Raw genomic sequence first — 19,796 nt, 5'->3', positions numbered from 1 at the left:
TAGCATGGAGTCTGAATGCATGAAATTGTTATGTTTGTCTGGAGAAAAAAACATGGAGGAATAAGAATTCTTAATTCAGGATAAACTTCATCAAACAGTTCAGCGCTCACAGTGACCCAGTAACCACTATCTGTTATATCTACTTTACTCACTGTTGACAGTGAACAGCATGAAAACAAGATCAGTCGATGTCAATAACCATCAATAATGAAGTGAAATGAAAAGCCAGTTCGGTCCAATAATCAGCCTACCTGTGTTACATTGTTGTTGCTCAGGAATGTGTAGATAATAAATAGCTGATATGCACTGTTCATACTCAACCTATAAACACTTTTCTATATCTTTATGTCTTCCAAAACACTCTCCATTGTTCATGACTGGTTTATCCTGTTCTTCGAACATACAAAATCAGACAGGTATCCTGCCGCAGGTGTACAACAGATGCTTAAAAACACAGCATGAATTACAAAACGTTTCAATTTTATTCTTGATTCTGACACTAAGTTGAAAACAGTTCAAACTCTTTTTACAGCTTTTAAAGGTGTCGGACTTTTCCAACCCGTTTTGACTTGCAAATCATCGAAACTAAGTTTGCTGGGAGAAATACCCTAATAAAAAAAGAAACATGAATGAGAGTGACACTCAGTCGAGCACATACCTCTGCCAAGGCCCAACAGTCCCTTTTAATACAATCAAGCCTAATCCAATATCAACCCTGATAGTCCTGTATCACCCTAAATATTAAACCAGCCATGACTGCTTAACCATAACGTAAGCTCACCAGTTCAAGGGTCTGATTGATTGTACTCAATCAGACACAAGCCACCTAAATACACCTGATGAAGATCCATGCATTATTACCTGAGAAATGTTGGAGAAAATTGTCAAAAAAAGAGTCCTGGATCTGTCCCTTTGACCGGATCCACACCAAAAGTTAATGGGGTCTATTCTAGGCAGAGACCCTTCCTCCATCCAGTTTTCATGGAAATCTGTTCTTTAGTTTCTGTGTAATCCTGCTGACAAACTCGACAAGAAACCGACAAAGAAGTGAGACATGGGTGAAAATATAATCTCCTTGGCAGACATAGCAAATAAAACCACTGTAAAGCCCTGTGGAGAACTCACTGGATATAACTTTTTTAAAATTCAAAGAAACCACCCCCTTGGAGTCTGGGAGGCCAGTCCAAAGGTCTCATCATCGCATGTCAGCTTTTGTGATAATTTGTTTAATTTGGTCATTTTTTTAAGAACGCGAGACACCAAAACCGAAAACTGCAGCCCTATGTGCAGAATAAATGTGAGCGAGATACGTTTCTGCAAAACCACAGATAAGTAACGTGCAACCGTTCTTTCTGTTGCAACTTTAAGCTTATTTCTAATTCCCCCTTGTCACAATGCTGCGCTTATGCTCTGCTTAGGTTTACGCACAAAAAGCACTTGGTTAGGGTTCAGAAAAAATCATGGCTTGACTTAAAATACTTGTTTTGGTCACCACGATCACAGATGAAGATGGTACATGAACAATAGCCAGTTTTGGTCAGCAGAAACGTCCACAGGTGTCCTTAAAAATATCCAACTCAAACTGCGGTCGGCAGTTTTGCAGCCTTCTTGGCATTTGCCGATTAACGCCACCACCATCTCCTGCACATCCTGATGGGAAAGTTGGCATAATAGGTCTTATGCCACAATTGATACACAGGTCAACATTGGATGCATCTGTGGTTTGCAGAAACATTCACTGCTGACATTACATTCAGGCAGCTAGGCTGAAACCTGGCATCAGCTGAACCATCAATCAAATAAAAATACTAACGAACAAGGCGTCAGTGGAAGCCCTGATGCCTCTTCCACTATTGGTGGATCAAGCATTGCTCAAAGTAATACTACTCAACCCAAAACACCAGAACCACTCAGTTAACAAGTCAAACTAAACAACTGCACTCAGTTAAAGGTGACTCAAAGAAACCACACTGAACAAAATAACTAATCTAAGCTGAACAGCCCAGACCAGCTCAGCACATCTCAGCGTCGTCTTTGGGGAAAACATATGGAGCTCCGACTCGCTAGCAAGCCGGCCCGCCGAAGCAAGCGGCACGTCAATCTCCTGAGCTTTGAAAGAAAACACACAAATCCACGCCGAGTTCTCACAGACGCTAACCTTGAAATCACTGCCATTATTAGCAGAGTCATTATTAGCATTAGAAAAGCAAATGGGGCTAATAATATTTGCCATTATGGCTAAAAACGCCTATTAATCCCTAATCCGCACCACAATTAAGAGCATGGCTGGGTGTTTTTGTGAGTCGTTCTGCAATTCCTTGCCGGTGAAACGAGACAATTTAACAGCCTCAGAGGCAGAGAGAAGGTGGGAGGGTGAGGTATTAAGCAACTGGCTCGTGCTCTCCATCTCTATTTTGAAAGCGATCAGCCGGGCTGTCTTTGAGTGACAGGCGTGACAGAGGCAGATTTGACTGGATAGAGACAAGAGGGTGGTGGTGGGGGCGTCGCTCGCTGCGTCGAAGCGCGTTATCAGTCTCGGTACAAGTGCATCAAATCAAACGGGAGAGGGGATATTATTAAAGCAGCCCCCTTTTTTCTCCGCTGTGAACTGTGACTTAATAAGCTATGCCAATTAGGGGAACAAAAATCAGGCATGCCATCGGGGCTGTATCTATCCTTGCCCAAATTTCTCTGCTAATGCGTGAAGCTCACTGGCAGAGGCGACGGCGCTGCTGTGTTTTTTTCAGTTTGGCTTTGACGCAAAAGGGAAGAAGAGGAAGAGGTGGAAGGTTGGACAAAAATAATATAAAACAGGATAAGGCTGATTGATTTTGGGATTGTCTCCCAGCGAGTGGATGTTTGTACAGTAAATATTGTATATTCCCCTTACTGTCGACTAATCCCATGCAGAAACCGACAATGAATGGAACTTACTGACTGATTTGCTTATTGCAAATTCCAATATTGTTGTTTATCAACTTTCTGCAACTGCTCTTAACGTTTCTTTGGTTTGGCCACTTAATGCACAGAGTGGAATACAACTAAAAACTCTCAGCAAACATTTAATAGATTCATGTATGACTTTGCAAACACTTGCCGTACCTTGATATATGTCATTGTCACAAAAAATCCATATTAAATCATGATAATGATGCTGATATATCACCCAGGTTCAACTTCGGATTTATCTCGCAGTTCTAAGGAGTGTCCCCATTTCATGATTGGGAACCACAGCTGTATGTCCTTGACTGAAAACAGTTAAAACAAATTAAATATGTGCTGCTGTGCGAGCCATGTTTGATAAGAACTACAGTGACCAGCTGTTTGAGGAAATGACTGAGGTGGTGAGAAGTTTGTAAGATTTACGGCAGCAGTAGGAACGACTGGGTTTTCCATCTTTGCTTTTCACTGCCTCCACTTTGCTACCTCCACCAAGGAGGTTATGTTTTCACCTGTGTCCATTCGTTGGCTGCTTTGTCAGCAGGTATACACAAAATGTATTTCCTTAATCTATCTTCCCAAACTGTCTTCTTCCTTCCTTCATTTCTTTTTTCTTTTCCTGTCTTTCTTTACTTCGTTCATTTCTTCCATCCTTTATTTCTTTCTTCATCAGTTCTTTCTTACCTTTTCATTTTTATTTTTTCATTCCTTATATTTCCTTTTTTACGTCTAACCTTTCCTTTCTTTTTCTTGTCTCTTTTCCCTTCCTTTCTCCTCCATATTTTCTTTCCGTCCTCCTTTGCTTCCTTTCTTTCTTCCTTTTTTAGTTCCCTCTCACCTTTCCCTTCTCCCTTCCTTTTTTTTCTCGTTTTCTTTGTTTCTTTCTGCTGACACTTGAGGAAACACTTCCTCTGTCTCCCGTTGCCAACTTTATGTTCCATGGCAACCAGGATGATGGTTTGCCCTCCTGCCCCAAAGCTCTCGTCCCATCCCCCACTTTGGTCCCAACTAGACACACACACACTCACACACACACACACATTCAAAACCTCTTCAAATCTCTCAGACACACATTTTTATGCCCAACATTCATTCTCCTGTGAACACAGGCATTTACTCTATCTAACACTCACACACACACACACACACACACACACACACACACACACACACACACACACACACACACACACACACACACAACCACACACACCTCAGTCCCCTTCCAACACCACTGACAGGGAGACAAACAGCGGATCTGAGAGGTTATAACAGCGTTAAAAAAAAAAAAAAAAGAGGAAAAACACCGAAACCAGCCAAGACCTGAAATAGACGAGTGGCGGTGGCAGCGGTTTTGACAGGCAGAGTGAAGCCGCTCGCTGAACGGCTCCATCCAGGAGGAGATTAGAAACACACACAGAGTTTGAAGTGTGCATTATCTTTCCAGGGATGATCCCAAAATAAACAACAACAACGGCAAAATCTCCCAATAATTAAAACGCCTAATCCACTTCCTGGTTGGCGATGACCGTGGGCTGAGCGTGTCAGCTGGGACTCGTGGGGATTGTGCGGCGTTTATGTTTAGACGCTTTTGTGCTTTAAGGTGAATTTATCGCCAAAAATACGAGGACTTACACCGAACGGGGAGAGGGCTTCAGAACTGAAATTTATTCACAGCATTGTGAGCGGCTTGTCATTTCAAAATTCAACCTCTACGTGAGGCATGTTTGGATAAAATGTCACTCCTTGTCCTCAAAAGCATCAGATAAACCAAATCCTAAAACCTGTTTTTATTCCTCTGCCTCGCTGCATGACTGACATGTTATTTTTACACAAGCCTTGTGTTCCCCGCTTTCATCTGTGCTCTTGTCTCCTTTATGTCCTGATTTCGCTGTAGATGTTGTGTTTTTTTAAGCCATGTTCGGCAACCTCCACCTATTTACAGAAGAATTTACGGATGAACTGTGTTCGTTGTGCTTCCCGTGCATGATGTAAATGACTGTGTCTGTAGTGCAGGGTGGTTCTCATCTCTTTACCAACTTATTTTCCTCAAACTCTTCTAAAAATTAGTGCAGTGTCTTATTCTTTAAAGGTTATATCAGTAAGAAAAGTTTAATTTTGAAATCATTTTACCTAGAGGCCCTTTCTTTGGGAGGGTTTTTATTAATTTTCTTTATTTTTAGAATTCATATATTGGTTGTACTTAATATATATAGCCCCAGAGCCTTCCTCTTTTGTTATGTGGTTTAATATCAGTGCAAAAAGAAGAGAACTCGTTTGATTTAATGAGGCAAATCTGAAAGCACAGCTACAATGACACAATAATAAGGCAACATCTCTGAGGAATATGCACATTAAAAATAATTTCAGCATCAACAACGCAATGTACACAAATGCACCAACATTCCCCATCGCAGGATGTTCAGTGTCATGTAAGGAAAATTAAGCATGACGTGCTACAACCTTTTCGCTGCTCGATACAAAAGGAAAACTCTGACAGTTCCCATTTTCCACGACTAATCTACATGAGAAATCTGCCTGATATCACTATCAATTCAGTACACTTTGTCATTGCATTTTTCCGCATCACAATGTTTGCCACTGCTGTTATTATGATATTAGGAGTTGAGTGAAGCAAGAGAAGAAGAGACTTGACAGGAAGAACTGGCGTGATTTGAATGAGTGCACATCAAATCTGAAATCATCAGACAGATTAAAATATAGCTGACATCAAAATACAGCAAAAGCAACCAGTTGTAAAAATGATGTGAACTGAATGAAACTGAAGATTTGGGTTAAAAGAACATTTTAAAGCATCTCCACATACCCTCCACCATCCAATTAGAGTACAAATAAGATGAATTACAACAGTTCACTTTGGTCCCTCCGATGTTGGCTGATAAAGCAACAACAACAATTGAACAGGACATTCAAATTCAGTCATTTTTAAGATCAGGGACCCGATTTAGTGTCTGTGTGTCCCGTCCCCTGGCCTCGCCCCAGCCTTTTGAAACTGCTGCTCTCGTGGCTGTGGAGGTCTATAGAGTTCTAATTAGCTGCATTCACAAACAGCGCCGGGCTCATCAAAATGCCGAGGCCTGCAGAAAGCCACAGCAGGGGTGAGCAGAGTGTGTGTGTGTGTGTGTGTGTGTGTGTGTGTGTGTGTGTGTGTGTGTGTGTGTGTGTGTGTGTGTGTGTGCGCACGTGCGCGCGTGTTGTATCTTGTTTCAATGTGTGTGCACGAGAAACAGAGTGTGATTTGTGTGCAGGGATGAGTGCGTGTGTGTGTGACACCAGTGTGTGTTCCTGTATCAAAAGCAAAAAAAAAACACAACAATCTCAAAATGAAGATACACATCGAAGCAGCAAGCCGAGGCCTAACAACCGCTACAAATTCTACATGAACTGAGTCTCTTTTTTTTTCCACAAAATCGGAACATTTGTCGTCCTTCCTCACATTTGTATGCACGGCACGGGAGCAAACAACACCAGCGAAAAACCGCGGAGCACAAACAACAACAACCACATAACGAAGCAGTAAACAAAGAAGACGTCTCGACATCTCTCTGTTTTCCAGCCAACAAACAAAATGGCTTCCGAACGCCGTTTATGGGCAAATAACACGAGCGGGAGCAACAGAAACGACCCGGCTGTTTTTTTTTCTGTGAAAAGCTTCCAGGAATGATTTAAAAGGGAAAAGTATCGCCCCGCTCCGAAGGGATGCAGGTTGTGCTCATCTCATAAAGACCACAGATGTTATAGAATATGACACATGTAGTAGAATAACGTGCTCTGAAATACATGGGGGAAATATAGCAGGACCTGCAACCTCATGTACGATCAAAACAGAGGTCAGATAGAGAACGGGAGGATCAGGAGAGAAGTGGAACAGAGTGGAGAAATTGGTTTACTATAATATCACTGTCATTGCAACTATTGTCAATATATATAAGAATATTTGACATTTTGATATATTTAGCAACTTGTGTTTTTCTGCAGGGAAATTAAATCCGACAGATTTATTGACGGACAACCAATTAACTAGCTCGCTAAACACTGAAAAGACTCCCAAATGTAATTTTTTTTTTGAAGTTTTAAAGCCGCAATATGTGAGAATTTTAGTCGCATTTTAGAACGTTTTCAACAGCGAAGAAAAAAACGTTTTGAATATAGTCAGAGTATGGTCCGTGTACTGTGTCGCAGAGATGTCTACTGAGGTCAGCATGCTAACCGGCTAGCACCAGTCCGTGTCGCAGCGATACATCTGCGTACAAATGGTGAGTCTGCTACATTTTACAAGCTCTGTTAGCCTTTTATTGTCTAAAAATGAAATGAAATAAACATCGAAAATGTCATTAGAAGAAACATATCTACACATATCTGTATTTTCATTGAACTTCATTGAATTGAAGTTTCTTTCTGTAACTGAACTAGCCTTAATAGCCTTGTTCACTCACAGTTAACACACTTCGTTCAAACTCAACGGGAACAAGGCCGATTTTAATACGCTGCACCTCTAATGATATAGGTAAAAAGTACAACAGCAGCTATCAGCAGTCATTGCACATGGCAACACTGCAACATCACACCGTGATCAGTGATTTAAAGTGGAACGACTCAACTGGGAGAAGCACATCTGCACATGAACACCCAACTTTCTGACTAACTCAGTAAGCAGACTTTCGGACCGTAAAATGGAGCCGTTAACTGATATAAATCCACAGGTAATGTATGCTTGCGCGTGTTTAATTCACCACCGCAGCTCTTGAATGATCATTAAATGATGTCACATTGTGGTCAGGTAAAGTAGAGTCAGGTTCATCTCTTTATGCCCTCTGCTTCATAGCTCTGCCACTTCACTGGAGCGCACTGACTCAAATGAACTTTCATTTTCACTTTCTTTCATTAAAAAAGTACTACAGTCAATTTGAACGTGGCATATGTTACTGACTCACCTGATCAAATAATAACACACTGATACTGATAGACTGTATTAATGATGAACTCACTCACTGGTCTCTAGACTAACTGGATGGACAAATGAATGAATGAATGAATGAACGCAGGGCTCAGTGTATTACTAGAAAAGCACTGACTGACACATGAAGCACTTTTACCAACTCCCTTGCTAATATGGCAACTGACTGATCCGATGGAAGCACAGATGAATGGGTGAAGGTATGACACATCAATCACTTACCAACAAAATGACTCACTGACTGACTGGATGACTGGGTGAATGACAGAGGAGAGAATCTTCACTGGCCTCGCCGTCCGATTATGATTCACCTGTCAACGATCCGCATGCACGATTCACATCCTCACGTTTGTGCACATGGCGAACTCTTCATCAAACACAACAGCCAGATAAACCCAACACTGTTTTCACTGAGTCCACTCATAACCAGACCAGACCAGTCTACAATATAAAGAGCTGCATCTTCTCAATACCAGCACCTGTGTGACCCGCCTCAGTACATAAGCGTATTAAAACAAAGTGTCAGTCAGTGTCTAGTGCATTACAAGTGTGCTGTAATCAAAAATAATATACTGAATATGACAAACATCTTAAACACGACTCAGATGTGCACACCTCTCCATGAGCTGGGTAGCAGCGTTGACAGGGTTTCATCAGTTCTTGGCTGAATAACTGTTCTCTCTGTGTTGTCGGAAAACAGCTAACGTGATTCCTCAAATTCGTTGTATTGCCGACGTACTTAACTGTTGTGGGGCTAATTTTACACACACAATCTTCCACAATGGATCTTAGAATGGAGAACATTCCACACCTCAGGTGAATGAATCAATAGCACAATACCCACCGATTGACCAACTTTTTCACTAGATTACCCCTCATTGATGCTCTGACTTCATGAATGTATATGACAGAACACCACTGACTACACTCACAACCGTAACATTTCAGAGTCCAAGCTACCGTGTTCCATCACTGATTAAACCAAACTGTGCCTGCTCCACACCAACAACACCACTGTGCAGAGAAACACAGTGAACAGATCTGCACACACACACACACACACACACACTCACACACATACAGAGGCAGGAAAGAATGAGAGCAGTGAATCAGAAAAACAGGAAGTCTCCTTCAGGAATGAATTTGTGCAGCTGAAAAACAAACGTGTTGCCCCAAAATACAGAAACATGAAAAAAAATCACAGCATCACCTCATGGCTGTATTCTACACCACGGCATTCATACTGCATGTCATTTACTGTGACGTACAGCAGGAACAAATACATACGAACTGCACAATAAACGTCAAACATGGTCACATATTACAAAAGGCCACCTCGCTGGTCAGTGTCAACACACTGCGGAAAGTAGTCCCCAAGAATTGCACCATTTCCTCCAGTTTGAGTAGCATTTGCTAAAAAAAAAAAAAAAAGAAAGAAAGAAAAAAAACTACAGTGACCAGCTGTATTTACATTCTCTGAGGGAATCAATGGGCTCAGGAACGCCACAGACAGGACAGGTAAGTATTAGGTTAGATGAACATGTGACCAGAGCCGTACACTTAACTTCACTGTTGGAGCAATATTTGACATTTTAGTGCAAAAGATGGCAACCAGCTCAACACCAACAACAACACAGAGAATTGGAATAACACAAGAGCAAGATACACTTTATCAAGACCAATCCTGCAATTTTTCCAAGTCTTCTCAAAATAAAAAATAATAACAATAATAATCCACAAAGCAAAAGAGCATCAAATCCAAATGCCGCATCTGCATGTACAGGATATGGTTACCAACACAAGAAAATTCAAACAGCAAGCGAAGCAGCAACGAGCAGGTGTAAAAAGGGTGGGGGGGTGTGGGGGGGGGGCTGAGTGAAGGAAAAGAGAAGAAGAAGTAGAAGGGGGAAAAAAAAAAGGGTGACGTACTTGAGCCGGAGAAATGTCCGCTCCCCAGGGAGGTCGGCCCGTTCTTTCCACTGCTAACAGGAGGGGAAAACATCTACAAGACAAACAGAGCGCACATTACCTCGGAGAGCACTGACACGGCAGACAGCAAGACACATCTCTACAGAAACATCACTGCAGCTACACATGAGAAGCTTCATTCCAAAACGCCAGGGCAACATTTGGCAGCAAAAAATGTTGCTGCAAGACTCTAATCGCAGTCCAATCATATTAACAAGGAAATATCTTGAATTTGCTTCTTCTTTTTTTTTTTAATAGGAGATATGTTGTTTTGGAAGGAAACTCTGCATGATATTTATCAAGAAAGCAAAAAGGCCATCATCACTGGGGCTGGGTATCAGATGCTTTGTTACCAATACCAAATTGATATTATCTTTTCTATATCTTACTTAAAGAAATATAAATATGTTTCAGATTTTGATTCTGATTTCGATCAAAAAAATATATTAACTGCAATATTTCAAAGACTGAATAAACAATTATAAATTTGATGAGGACTTACTGGCTGCAGAGGTGGGACAATGTCACACGTTGTAAGTAAGCCTCAAATCTTTGCTGTCCTGGGTTTAAGTCTTAAGTCATGACAACCAAGTCCAACAAAGAGTCCAAGTTAAGTCGAGTCCCATATCAATACAAACAAATCCTGAGTCAAGTCACAGATCAAGGCAGGTACGTCCTACATCAAGTCACAAGTCAAGACTAACAACTCCAGCGTCACTGCAGGTAAGTCTGTGTTTAATAGGAGGACAGTTAAGTCTTAAGTCCAAGCCCAAGTCAGGTTCTGTGGGAACACAGGTTAACATGAATACAAGCCCCAGATCAGAACAGGTCCCTAGTCAAGTCCATAAAGTCCCAAGTCAAGACTAACAAACCCAAAATTAAAACAGGTCTCAAGATGTATGGAAAGACAGAAGTCCTGAGTCAAGTCCTGGGACAGGTACACCCTCAGTCAGTGCATGTTGATGCTTTGTTCACTGATCACAGCAGTAAAAACCTTCAAGTCCATTTTCAATATATGTGCAATGGAGGCTTCAAATGTCCACATCACCCTCGTGTATGCTGAATATTGGAACAGGACAGGCTCCCAAATCATTCTTGTAGGCGCGCCTTAAAATCTGTTTTTTTAAATGAACACCGGGAAAATTAACAATTTGAACGATGGATGTGAGAACAGCCTTCTAGCGTCAAATTCCTCACATATATCTTCCTACACAGTGAAGCTCAAACATTCTGGAGGAGTCTTAGGCTTGATAGGAAATCGAAGTCATTCCAAGTCAAACAGCTAGAGTGTAAAGTCAGTAGTCATTGGTGTTAAAGTCAACAGTTTCTTTTCTACAGTCATCAGATTAGTGACTTGAGTCTGGTTCTGGTCCATGTCATGACCCAAGTCCACACCTCTCGAGTCCTTTCAGTATTTTGGATCTGAACTCAAAGCGCATGGATGTTCGATACCCAGCCGTAATGATCACACAGACTCTCTGCTCAGAGCTGAACACAGATATGAAGAGTTCATTTTCCAAAACACGGTGGGAACATTTTTTTTTTGGGGGGGAGCATCAAATACCTCATTCAGCATCTGTGAAAAATAAACAGGATGAAATTAATCACCTGCTCACCTTAATCATAAATGGGTTTTCAATCACTTTCATTCATGTCACTTTAGCCAAATGTTGGACGGCCCATTTTGGAAGGAAACACTTCATATCTACTTCATATCTGACTTGAACATATGAGATAATCATCAGAACTAGTGACCATCTGCTCTATACATCTACAGGAAAATCAAGCCCACGTAAAGACTGACACTGAAGCTGAATGCTGAGTCCTGCTGTGTCACTGTAAGAGCTACTGTAAAGCTTCACAGGAGAACAGTTCACATAATCAAAGTGAGACATCTGACCCCGACAGATAACCTCCCTGGATAGACATCAGGCCTGTGTGTCGGGGCGTTTGATGGTGCAATCTCAGTGATGGCGAACACACTTTCAGATGCCAAAAGCTTTTCAAGGATTTGAGGTTTTGAGGGAGATTTTTTTTTTTTCTTTCCTTCGGGTCGACCACTTTATAAGCAAATTTAGACCCTGGCTAAAACAATAGATGCTTCATCTGTCATTGTTCTTAATACAGCCTGTGGGGCCTTATAAGCGCGTCTCTCGGATAACGAGGCTCCTCGCGCATTCGATCTCCCTCGCGGCTGCGATGAATAAAGAGGAAACAAACGGTTTGCGAGCTGAAAGATCTAATTCTGATCATCAGGTCTATCGATATCCCAGTCGAGGCACTTTGAGCTGCTGGTGTCAGCTTGTGGGCGTGCAAAGACAGATGATCGCATAAATTAATGGGACGGGCCTGCGTTTATAATGAGAAGAGAGGCATGGTCGCTGCTGCTGCCCTCCTTTGTTTCAACATTTTTTTCAAGAAATAGAATTTAAGACGGGCTGATTGACGTTTTTGGAAACCTGTAAAAAATGAGACCCAGTACAAATGTCTGTAATATTCCTGTGATGTAGCACAGACACTCAAGTGCATGTCTGTGCTACAAAAAAAAAAGAAAAAAAGATTGTGTTGTACTTTATTTTATAATCATAATCTAATAATACTTCTAATGTGTGTGCAGCAAATGAGGAATGTGTGGTGATTTAACTTGACTTAATGGTCACCTGTGATATTACAACAGAGCTTCTCACAGTATTTCATGCTCTACAAAGGCTTTCTGTTCACATTATTAACATAATTCACACTATTCCAGCAGAGGCTCGCTCATGAATGTAATGATCCTGCTTTAATACAATAGTTTTAAAAATATTAGATTATCTTGTCTAGATCATATGTTTTATGAATGTAACTGTTGTAGCTCTTTTGAATACATGTCACTTCAACATTCCTATAATATTCCTTTAATGTTCTTACGGAGACTTGAGGGAATGTGTGTCCCATGAAGTGATGAGTTTGCAGTGATTTTACAGGACTTCTGTCACCTGTATTACCTACATAGAGACTTAAACAATGTATTTATGGTGCGGCCACAACAGCTTTTTTTTAAATTATTATTATCATACTGATATTAAGGCGTGCTATACATCTGTGGAAATCAAAAATTTTCCGACAGCATTCAGAGATTATGGTGTTTGCTTATGGTATAGTGACTGGACTTGTGCCATATGACCTAGAGAGTTTGTACAAAATTTTAAAAAATGAGTGTCAGTTCTATTCCTCTTATAATAGCTTTGCAATTTATAAACAAAATCATATATATTTATGGTATTTTTGTATCATGCCTACATCAGTTAGGCCTCAGCTGTGATTCTATATCTATTTATTGCACTGACTTTCCAATACAGATTTAAAGGTACATTTACAGGTCTTTTACTTCCTTATTTCTGCGTGTTCTGCAGCATCAGTCGCCTTATTCGCTGACAGCAGCCTGATTTTTAGTGACATCATCGCGTTCACGCTGCCTCTCTACGTTTCATAACAGGGTTTTATGTAAGTCCTGCTGAATAAATGTTGCCATAACTTTCCTAAAGTGTTGTTAGGGAGCCTGGAGAGAAGGTGCGTGCCACTGCATAATGAGCGTGCAGTGATTTTTATTGGACTTTTGTCACCTATAACACCTCCACGGAGACTTTAACAATGCATTTGTGGTTTAACCTACACAGGCCTGTATAACCACGACAGCAAACATTTGCAACTGTTAGAATATTGCGACCGAGCCATGTCACGCCGATGATGTCATTCCACGTCACCTGTTCAAAATGTCATAACAACAGCCGTGTGATATTCCTATACAATACTGTATGTATGGTATAGTGAGTGGACACACACTGTATGACCCAGAGTTCACGTAATATTGAAAACAAATCACTACACTGCATCTGTGTGAGATTACTGTGCAGCTTGTGTTGCTCTTATAATAGCCTTTAAAATCTAAACATTCCAATAACATCTTTTATAATATTCCCCTAACAGTCAGTTGCGGTGTGTGTGCAGGCCTCAGCTGTGATTCCATAATATAATACATCTGTCTATTTGTTACACTGACACTGGAATGCAGACTGATATGTACATTTACGGGGCTTTTGTCTCCTATGTTTGAATCTTACGCAGCATCACCAGTCCCTCTCGACATGACGCGTTCATGGTTCCTCCTGTGATGCCTCTGAAATATGTCTCCAGGACTCCCACCGCGTGCACACGGGCCTCAGCTGTGATCCAATTTGTTTATTGCGTTAACATTCCTTGCAGAAAACTTACGATATTGCATGAAAAATGCGGGCTGATTTTTCTCCTCCTGGATTTTTTTTTTTTCTTCTTCTTCTTCTTTTTTTTTTTTTTGTGCGTCTCAAGACTTCATCACCCGCCTTATTCCTCCGAGTAGCGTTAGGATACCATCGCGTTCACGCTGCCTCTCTCTCTATATACGTTTCATAACAGGATTAATGTAAGTCCGTTTCTCTCTCTCTCTCTCTCTCTCTCTCTCTCTCTCCCTCTCTCTCTCTCTCCTCAATTTGGAGTGTTTGGGATTTTTTTCTCCCCCCCTCCTCCTCCTCCTCCTCCTCCTCAGAGCAAAAGTTGCTCCCAGAGGAGGAGAGGCGCAGAGAAAACATGGCCGAGAGCGGGGACGCTGTTTCCTGTCCGTCAAGTTCACAACACGGGCTGCTCCTGAACTAAACAAAAGCGCAAACTTTTTACGCGGAGTCGTGAGTTTGGGACATTGAACAGCCTGCTGAGGGGAACATGTAACATGTCTCTGTCTCCCTGTCTGTCTGTATGTCATGCAAACATTTCATGATCCCCTGTCGAGCCCCCTTTTTTTTGTGCATCTGAAATATTCTGTCCAGCCCGGCTGCGTGGAGAGTGCAGGAGCAGCTTATCAACTCACACCGACACGAACAAATAAAGGAAACATTTTTTTTCTAAATCCTTAGCATGGGCTGAAAATTAAATAAATAAATAAAATAAAAATAATCAAGCTAACACATTAAGAAACAAAGGACTTAAAATGAGATATACTACCATGGATGTTGGGAACATTTTCAAATCGCTGTTTCGCATCTATAAGACAACAAAATTACTAATGCAGCATCACAATTCTCTGCACACACACACACACACACACACACACACACACACACATAAGGAAAAAAAGAAATTACAAAACCAACAATATGCACTGACTTTTTCTGCAAGTTACTCTACATAAACACAACTTTTTCTTTCTTTCTCTCTTTCTTTTTCCGTGCAAACAGTTGAAAAGAAAACAGAATGCAGCTTATTAGTTGCCGTTAAACATGTAAACAGTGGCGGCTCTATGGAGCCCACAGGACGCGCTTATTCTCTTTCTACGGCTCCTGACTGTCACACTACTCATCATATTCATATTAACAGTAAGAAGAAGGTGGGTTTCCTTACCGCGCTGAAATCCAGTAAGTCACTCAGTTCCTTGTCTGTTCCCAAAGCTGCCATCCGCTGTTGATGATGCATTTTAGCAAAATCTCACGGACCTAAAAACATGGGAAACAAATGCAGAGATAGATAGACAGAACAGGATAGGTAGACAGATTGATAGATGGGGAGATAGAGGGAGGGAAGAGGAGAGAAGAGAGGAGGAAGACCTCGGCTTTCTTTCTTTCCTTTTTTTTTTCTTTTCTTTCTTTTTTTGCGCACCGCTCCGCTCCCGGATCTCTTTTTTCCTCCACAGCGAAATAAATCCAGTAGAACAACCTCAAAGCCTCGATCACAGATCTAGTTTTCTTTCATCCTCGGAGCACGGAGCTCAGTCCCGGGGTTCCTGGGATTTTTTTTTTTTTTTTTTTTTTTTGGCAGCAGGAAATAAATCGCAAGAGAGCAACAAAAAAAAAAAGAAAAAAAAAAAAAAGAAAAAAAAACTGACAGGAAATAAAAGACCGGGGGCGACAGGACGGGAGTCTTTTCGCGTGTGTTTTGGTGTGTTTCCCCCCCCCCGAGCCAAAGAAGTCCGACCTCTCCGCGCTAAGACGCAGCTCGTCCGCCGCGGCTGACTGTCAGGCTCACGCACGATATAAATAAATAACACAGTGTCTCAGCGAGCCTCTCGGGGAGGGAAAAAAAAAAAAAAAAAAAACTCGCAAATGTGCACTGGCTGTTTTGTTGTTGTGCGTGTGTTGTGTCAGTGGGAGAGTCCGGGCAGGGTGAGCGCTGCTCCTCTCCGGGGCTCAGGGTGCCCTCCGCTCGGCTGCGGGTGCTGAAGATCCCCGGGTACGCAGGACGGATCCCATGTGCGTCTGGCACAGCCTCGGTGTGATAAATGTGTTCGTGCGGCCACCTAGCTTACATTCTCGTCTAACACCACCGCGCCGAGCACCGAGCTGCTGCTGCTGCTGCTGCTGCTGCTTACAGGAGAGAGCGGCAAATCTGCAGGAAAAAATAAATAAATTTGGGAAGAAAAATCGGTTTGTTGGTTTGATTGATTGGCTGATTGGTGCGGTGATTGGCTGGTTTGATTTGGATTGGGTTAATTGGGCTAATTGGGGTTGGAAAAGGTGATTTTCTCCCCCCCCCCCCAGGGAACAGCAAAGGTGCACGAACCGTGGAGGAAATCAAACTTTCATGAAAATGACTGTTAAATGTTTATGTATTATTGATGTGTTGCATGAATTTATTTGATTGTGTTTATTTTGCATGTATTCTTTATTGTTATTATTCATGCACACGTGTCTCTATGCATGCCTCTGCCTGCCTGCCTGCCTGTTTTTTGTTTTTTTTTTCATGTAAACAGATTTTCTTGTAATTGTCATTGGTTAGACTAAAAAAGTAGCCTACAGTGTAACAAGTGCAGTGTGTGACCTGCATGCTAACCCCTATGGGTCACCACTTAAACCACAACAGCACACACCTCTCTGGAAATACTTTACAGTACTTTTCTTTTTTTTTTTCTTTTTTTTTTTTTCTCCCTCTCTTTTTTTGTGCAGCCCACAGCCTGCAGGTATAAAAATGACTGGCCTATTTCTGCAAATTACAGCCCTGCATGTGCGGGTGTCTTTCGCAGGGAAAAAGCCAGCGAAAACACACAGGTGCGGGTTCGACATAAAGGCTCATTTGTTGCCGCGTAAAGTGGCCCCTGCCCGTTGGCCCTTCACAGCCCGTCACTCTCAAACAAACTGAAAGCCACGTAACAGCTTATAGAGAAAGCAGTGGAGAGCACAGATCCACTTCTTGTTACCAAATACAGACGCATGTTTAATCTGCCTCATGTTCCGGATCTGAGGGGAATTTAATCAACCGTCTTTATGTTTAAAGCGCTGACGGGACGATCGTCTGAGAGATGAAGTGGACAGTAAACACACCACAACTCTCTTTATTCACTTTTTTCGAAGCCGACACACACCTGATACAAACACACACACACACACACACACACACACACACAGGGCCGGCCCCAAGGCTGATTACCTTACAGGCAAAGCAGGAAAGTGCCCCCCAAAGAGCCCCACAATCACTGTGTGGCCCTTGTTTCTTGTTTGTCTTTAGTTATTTTGGTAAATTGCACCGTAAAGTAAAATATGAACTAAATCAGTTCATGCTTTATCAGCTAGTAACACATTTTTGCAAGTTTGGCAGAACTTTCTAGATCCCCAAGTTTACCCAAGAAAACCCACTACACCACACATTGTATATAACAACAGGCTTTGATTGAATGAAAAATCACTAAGTCACTAGAAAAAAGAAAAACTAAACCAATCTAACTTGAATGTTGTGATGAGTCAATGTTGTTGTTTTGTTTGTTTCTTTGTCTTTTTTTCATTTTAAGGAACACTTACAACACTCCACTACCCAAAAATGAAGATCCAGTCATTATCTACTCACCTCCATGCCGATGGAAAGTCAGGTGAAGTTTCGTAGTCCACAACACATACTCTAGAGTTTCACAGCACAACAGTGTTGCAGCATTCTCCTGAAATAGTTGGGTACTTGTTTTAAAAATGTAAAAAAAGAAAAAAAAACAACTGGAAAGAAAAACAAAAACAGGAACAGCTTGCTACAGCGAAGATTTCCCCTTAAAGTGTGTAAATAACGCCTTTTAAAATCAGTCTAGTATCTTCGGCTCCTCGGGAAAATGTTTTGCGGACTATGGAACTTCACAGAGTTTCCGCTGGCATGGCCGTGAGTGTTTTCCCTTTTGGGTGAACCGTTCCTTAAATGCTGGCAGAATAACAAAGGTGAGCAAATGTTACTGTGATGTATCATCTGTCTGCAGAACATCAAATCAGAGAAACAAACTGAAAACATTGGAAAACATTAGATAAACGTCACTGAATGAGCCCACCTACAGGGCAGGAGAAGTCAGTGTTAGTATGTTTCACATTGACCCACAGGAGAGGCCTCCTGACATAGCATGAGGACACCATGCCGTATAGTTTTTAAGTTTAAGCTACTAAAACTATGTGATTAAGGTTACAGAAAGTTAATGAAGTGTTGAAGTGAATGAAGTGAAGTGGTGTTTTTAGCGACACAGCTTCCAGAGTTGGAAGCGTCTCGTGTATCGAGCCCTGAGAGCGGCAAACGAACCATGATCGGTTGATCGGAAGAAGAGCGACCGGTGTTTCTGTTTGCAGGGCAGCCGAGCTGTGGCGCGAGAGGATTCACCAGCTCACACCGTCTGAATAAAGACAGTCCATCATGTGGTCCTACATGTCATACTGATCTCAGGACTGAACGCTGTCTCTTGTATCATTAAAATGAGAACGTGCACCTGAGGTGAGGTCCACTTTTCTGTGAATCGGTCATTGGCAGTGTTGGGTAACGTTACTTCTTAAAATAACTCATTACGGATGTTTGTTACATCATCCAAGTGGTGTGTAGCCACCTGTACATGTACCTTTGAATGTATCAATGCTACTGTCATTTTGAAGCCCTCTTTATGGCCCACAGTTGGTAACCCTGTACCTAATGATATGAACGACACACGCAATATAACATTTACAGATGTCTATTTTGCTAACAACCTGACATTGTACTGGGCAGAGGCTTACAGTATTTGGCACAGCTGTTTCAATGAGAACAATATAACAAGCACTCCAGGCACGTCTGGCATGTCACTGTGATGTAGGGATGTATACAGTGGACCGGTGCTTTTTGGTACCGGCTGCTAATTGGGTCGGTACCAGTGTACCATTAAGATTCTGGACAAACTTTTTTTTTTATTTTTTATGATTTTTAACCGATTTTTGACATGTATTGTTTTTGAACGTCTACCCAACCATAATGATTATAAACTTAACAACAAACTCCGTGACTGGACTTTGCAGAATTGAAACCGAGTGCTGCTGCTTCGCTCTGCAGTCTTTAGCGTTAGCCGGGCTGCTAACTTTACTGGCTTTGTTACAGCAAACACACTGCACTCATTTAGCTTTATGCTATGCACTCGCTCCAAGTATTTGGTGATGTTGCTTACCCTGAATTTCCACTGGATACTGTCCGCTGCATTACAGCTCCAACCCGGCTTTGCTCCGCCGCCCGCCATCTGCTAAACCCCGCCGGTTGGTTTTGATACTGCAGTAACGTCACGGCAGACACCTGTCATCGAGGCCGAGGAGTTTCCGCGATAATCACGTAATCACTCGCGACCGCAGTTATAGTTATGTATTTTAAAAACAACAACAGGAAGTGTCCCCGACCAAAGGACATTAGAAGAACTTGTGTTTATCTCTTTATTGAGATTTGTGTACTGGTGTCATCACGGAGTGTTTCATTTTGAAAAGTAACCGGATGTTATAAGGTTATTTCTTTGCTTGACTTCCTGTCTGCTCGGTGCTAAATTCAGCTGACTTGCTGCATCGTGCTCCGGCATCTGCCAGATTTTTATATCTGGTCCTGGTCCTGGTTATGTATTCAGGAGTATTTGTAATTGCATAGTTTCTGTTTTGTTGAA

At 41.8% G+C, this 19,796-nt stretch overlaps 1 protein-coding gene across 10 annotated transcripts in view; it reads right to left on the bottom strand.

Annotated features, from left to right (window-relative positions):
* The window catches only part of LOC119029959 (transcription factor 4-like), a 232,887-nt gene extending 213,480 nt beyond the window's left edge, over positions 1-19,407 (bottom strand). For 5 of the 10 annotated variants that reach the window (XM_037117222.1, XM_037117217.1, XM_037117223.1 and 2 more), the window contains exons 1-3: positions 15,299-16,190; positions 14,903-14,941; positions 9,848-9,920 (exon numbers count right to left, since the gene is read on the bottom strand). In XM_037117222.1, the coding sequence (XP_036973117.1) occupies positions 9,848-9,920; positions 14,903-14,941; positions 15,299-15,370 (184 nt within the window). In that variant the 5' untranslated portion in view covers positions 15,371-16,190. Of the gene's footprint in view, positions 1-9,847; positions 9,921-14,902; positions 14,942-15,298; positions 16,191-17,731; positions 17,820-19,319 lie in introns of those variants that run through there. The other 5 variants (XM_037117221.1, XM_037117220.1, XM_037117219.1 and 2 more) reach the window with 5 other exon arrangements.
* Between the last annotated feature and the right edge of the window lie 389 nt (positions 19,408-19,796).

This window comes from Acanthopagrus latus, chromosome 12 (genome assembly GCF_904848185.1).
Source record: "Acanthopagrus latus isolate v.2019 chromosome 12, fAcaLat1.1, whole genome shotgun sequence".
Lineage (NCBI taxonomy): Eukaryota > Metazoa > Chordata > Actinopteri > Spariformes > Sparidae > Acanthopagrus > Acanthopagrus latus.
The sequence above is the reverse complement of the archived record's forward strand: the minus strand, read 5'-3'. Positions and strand labels throughout refer to the sequence as shown.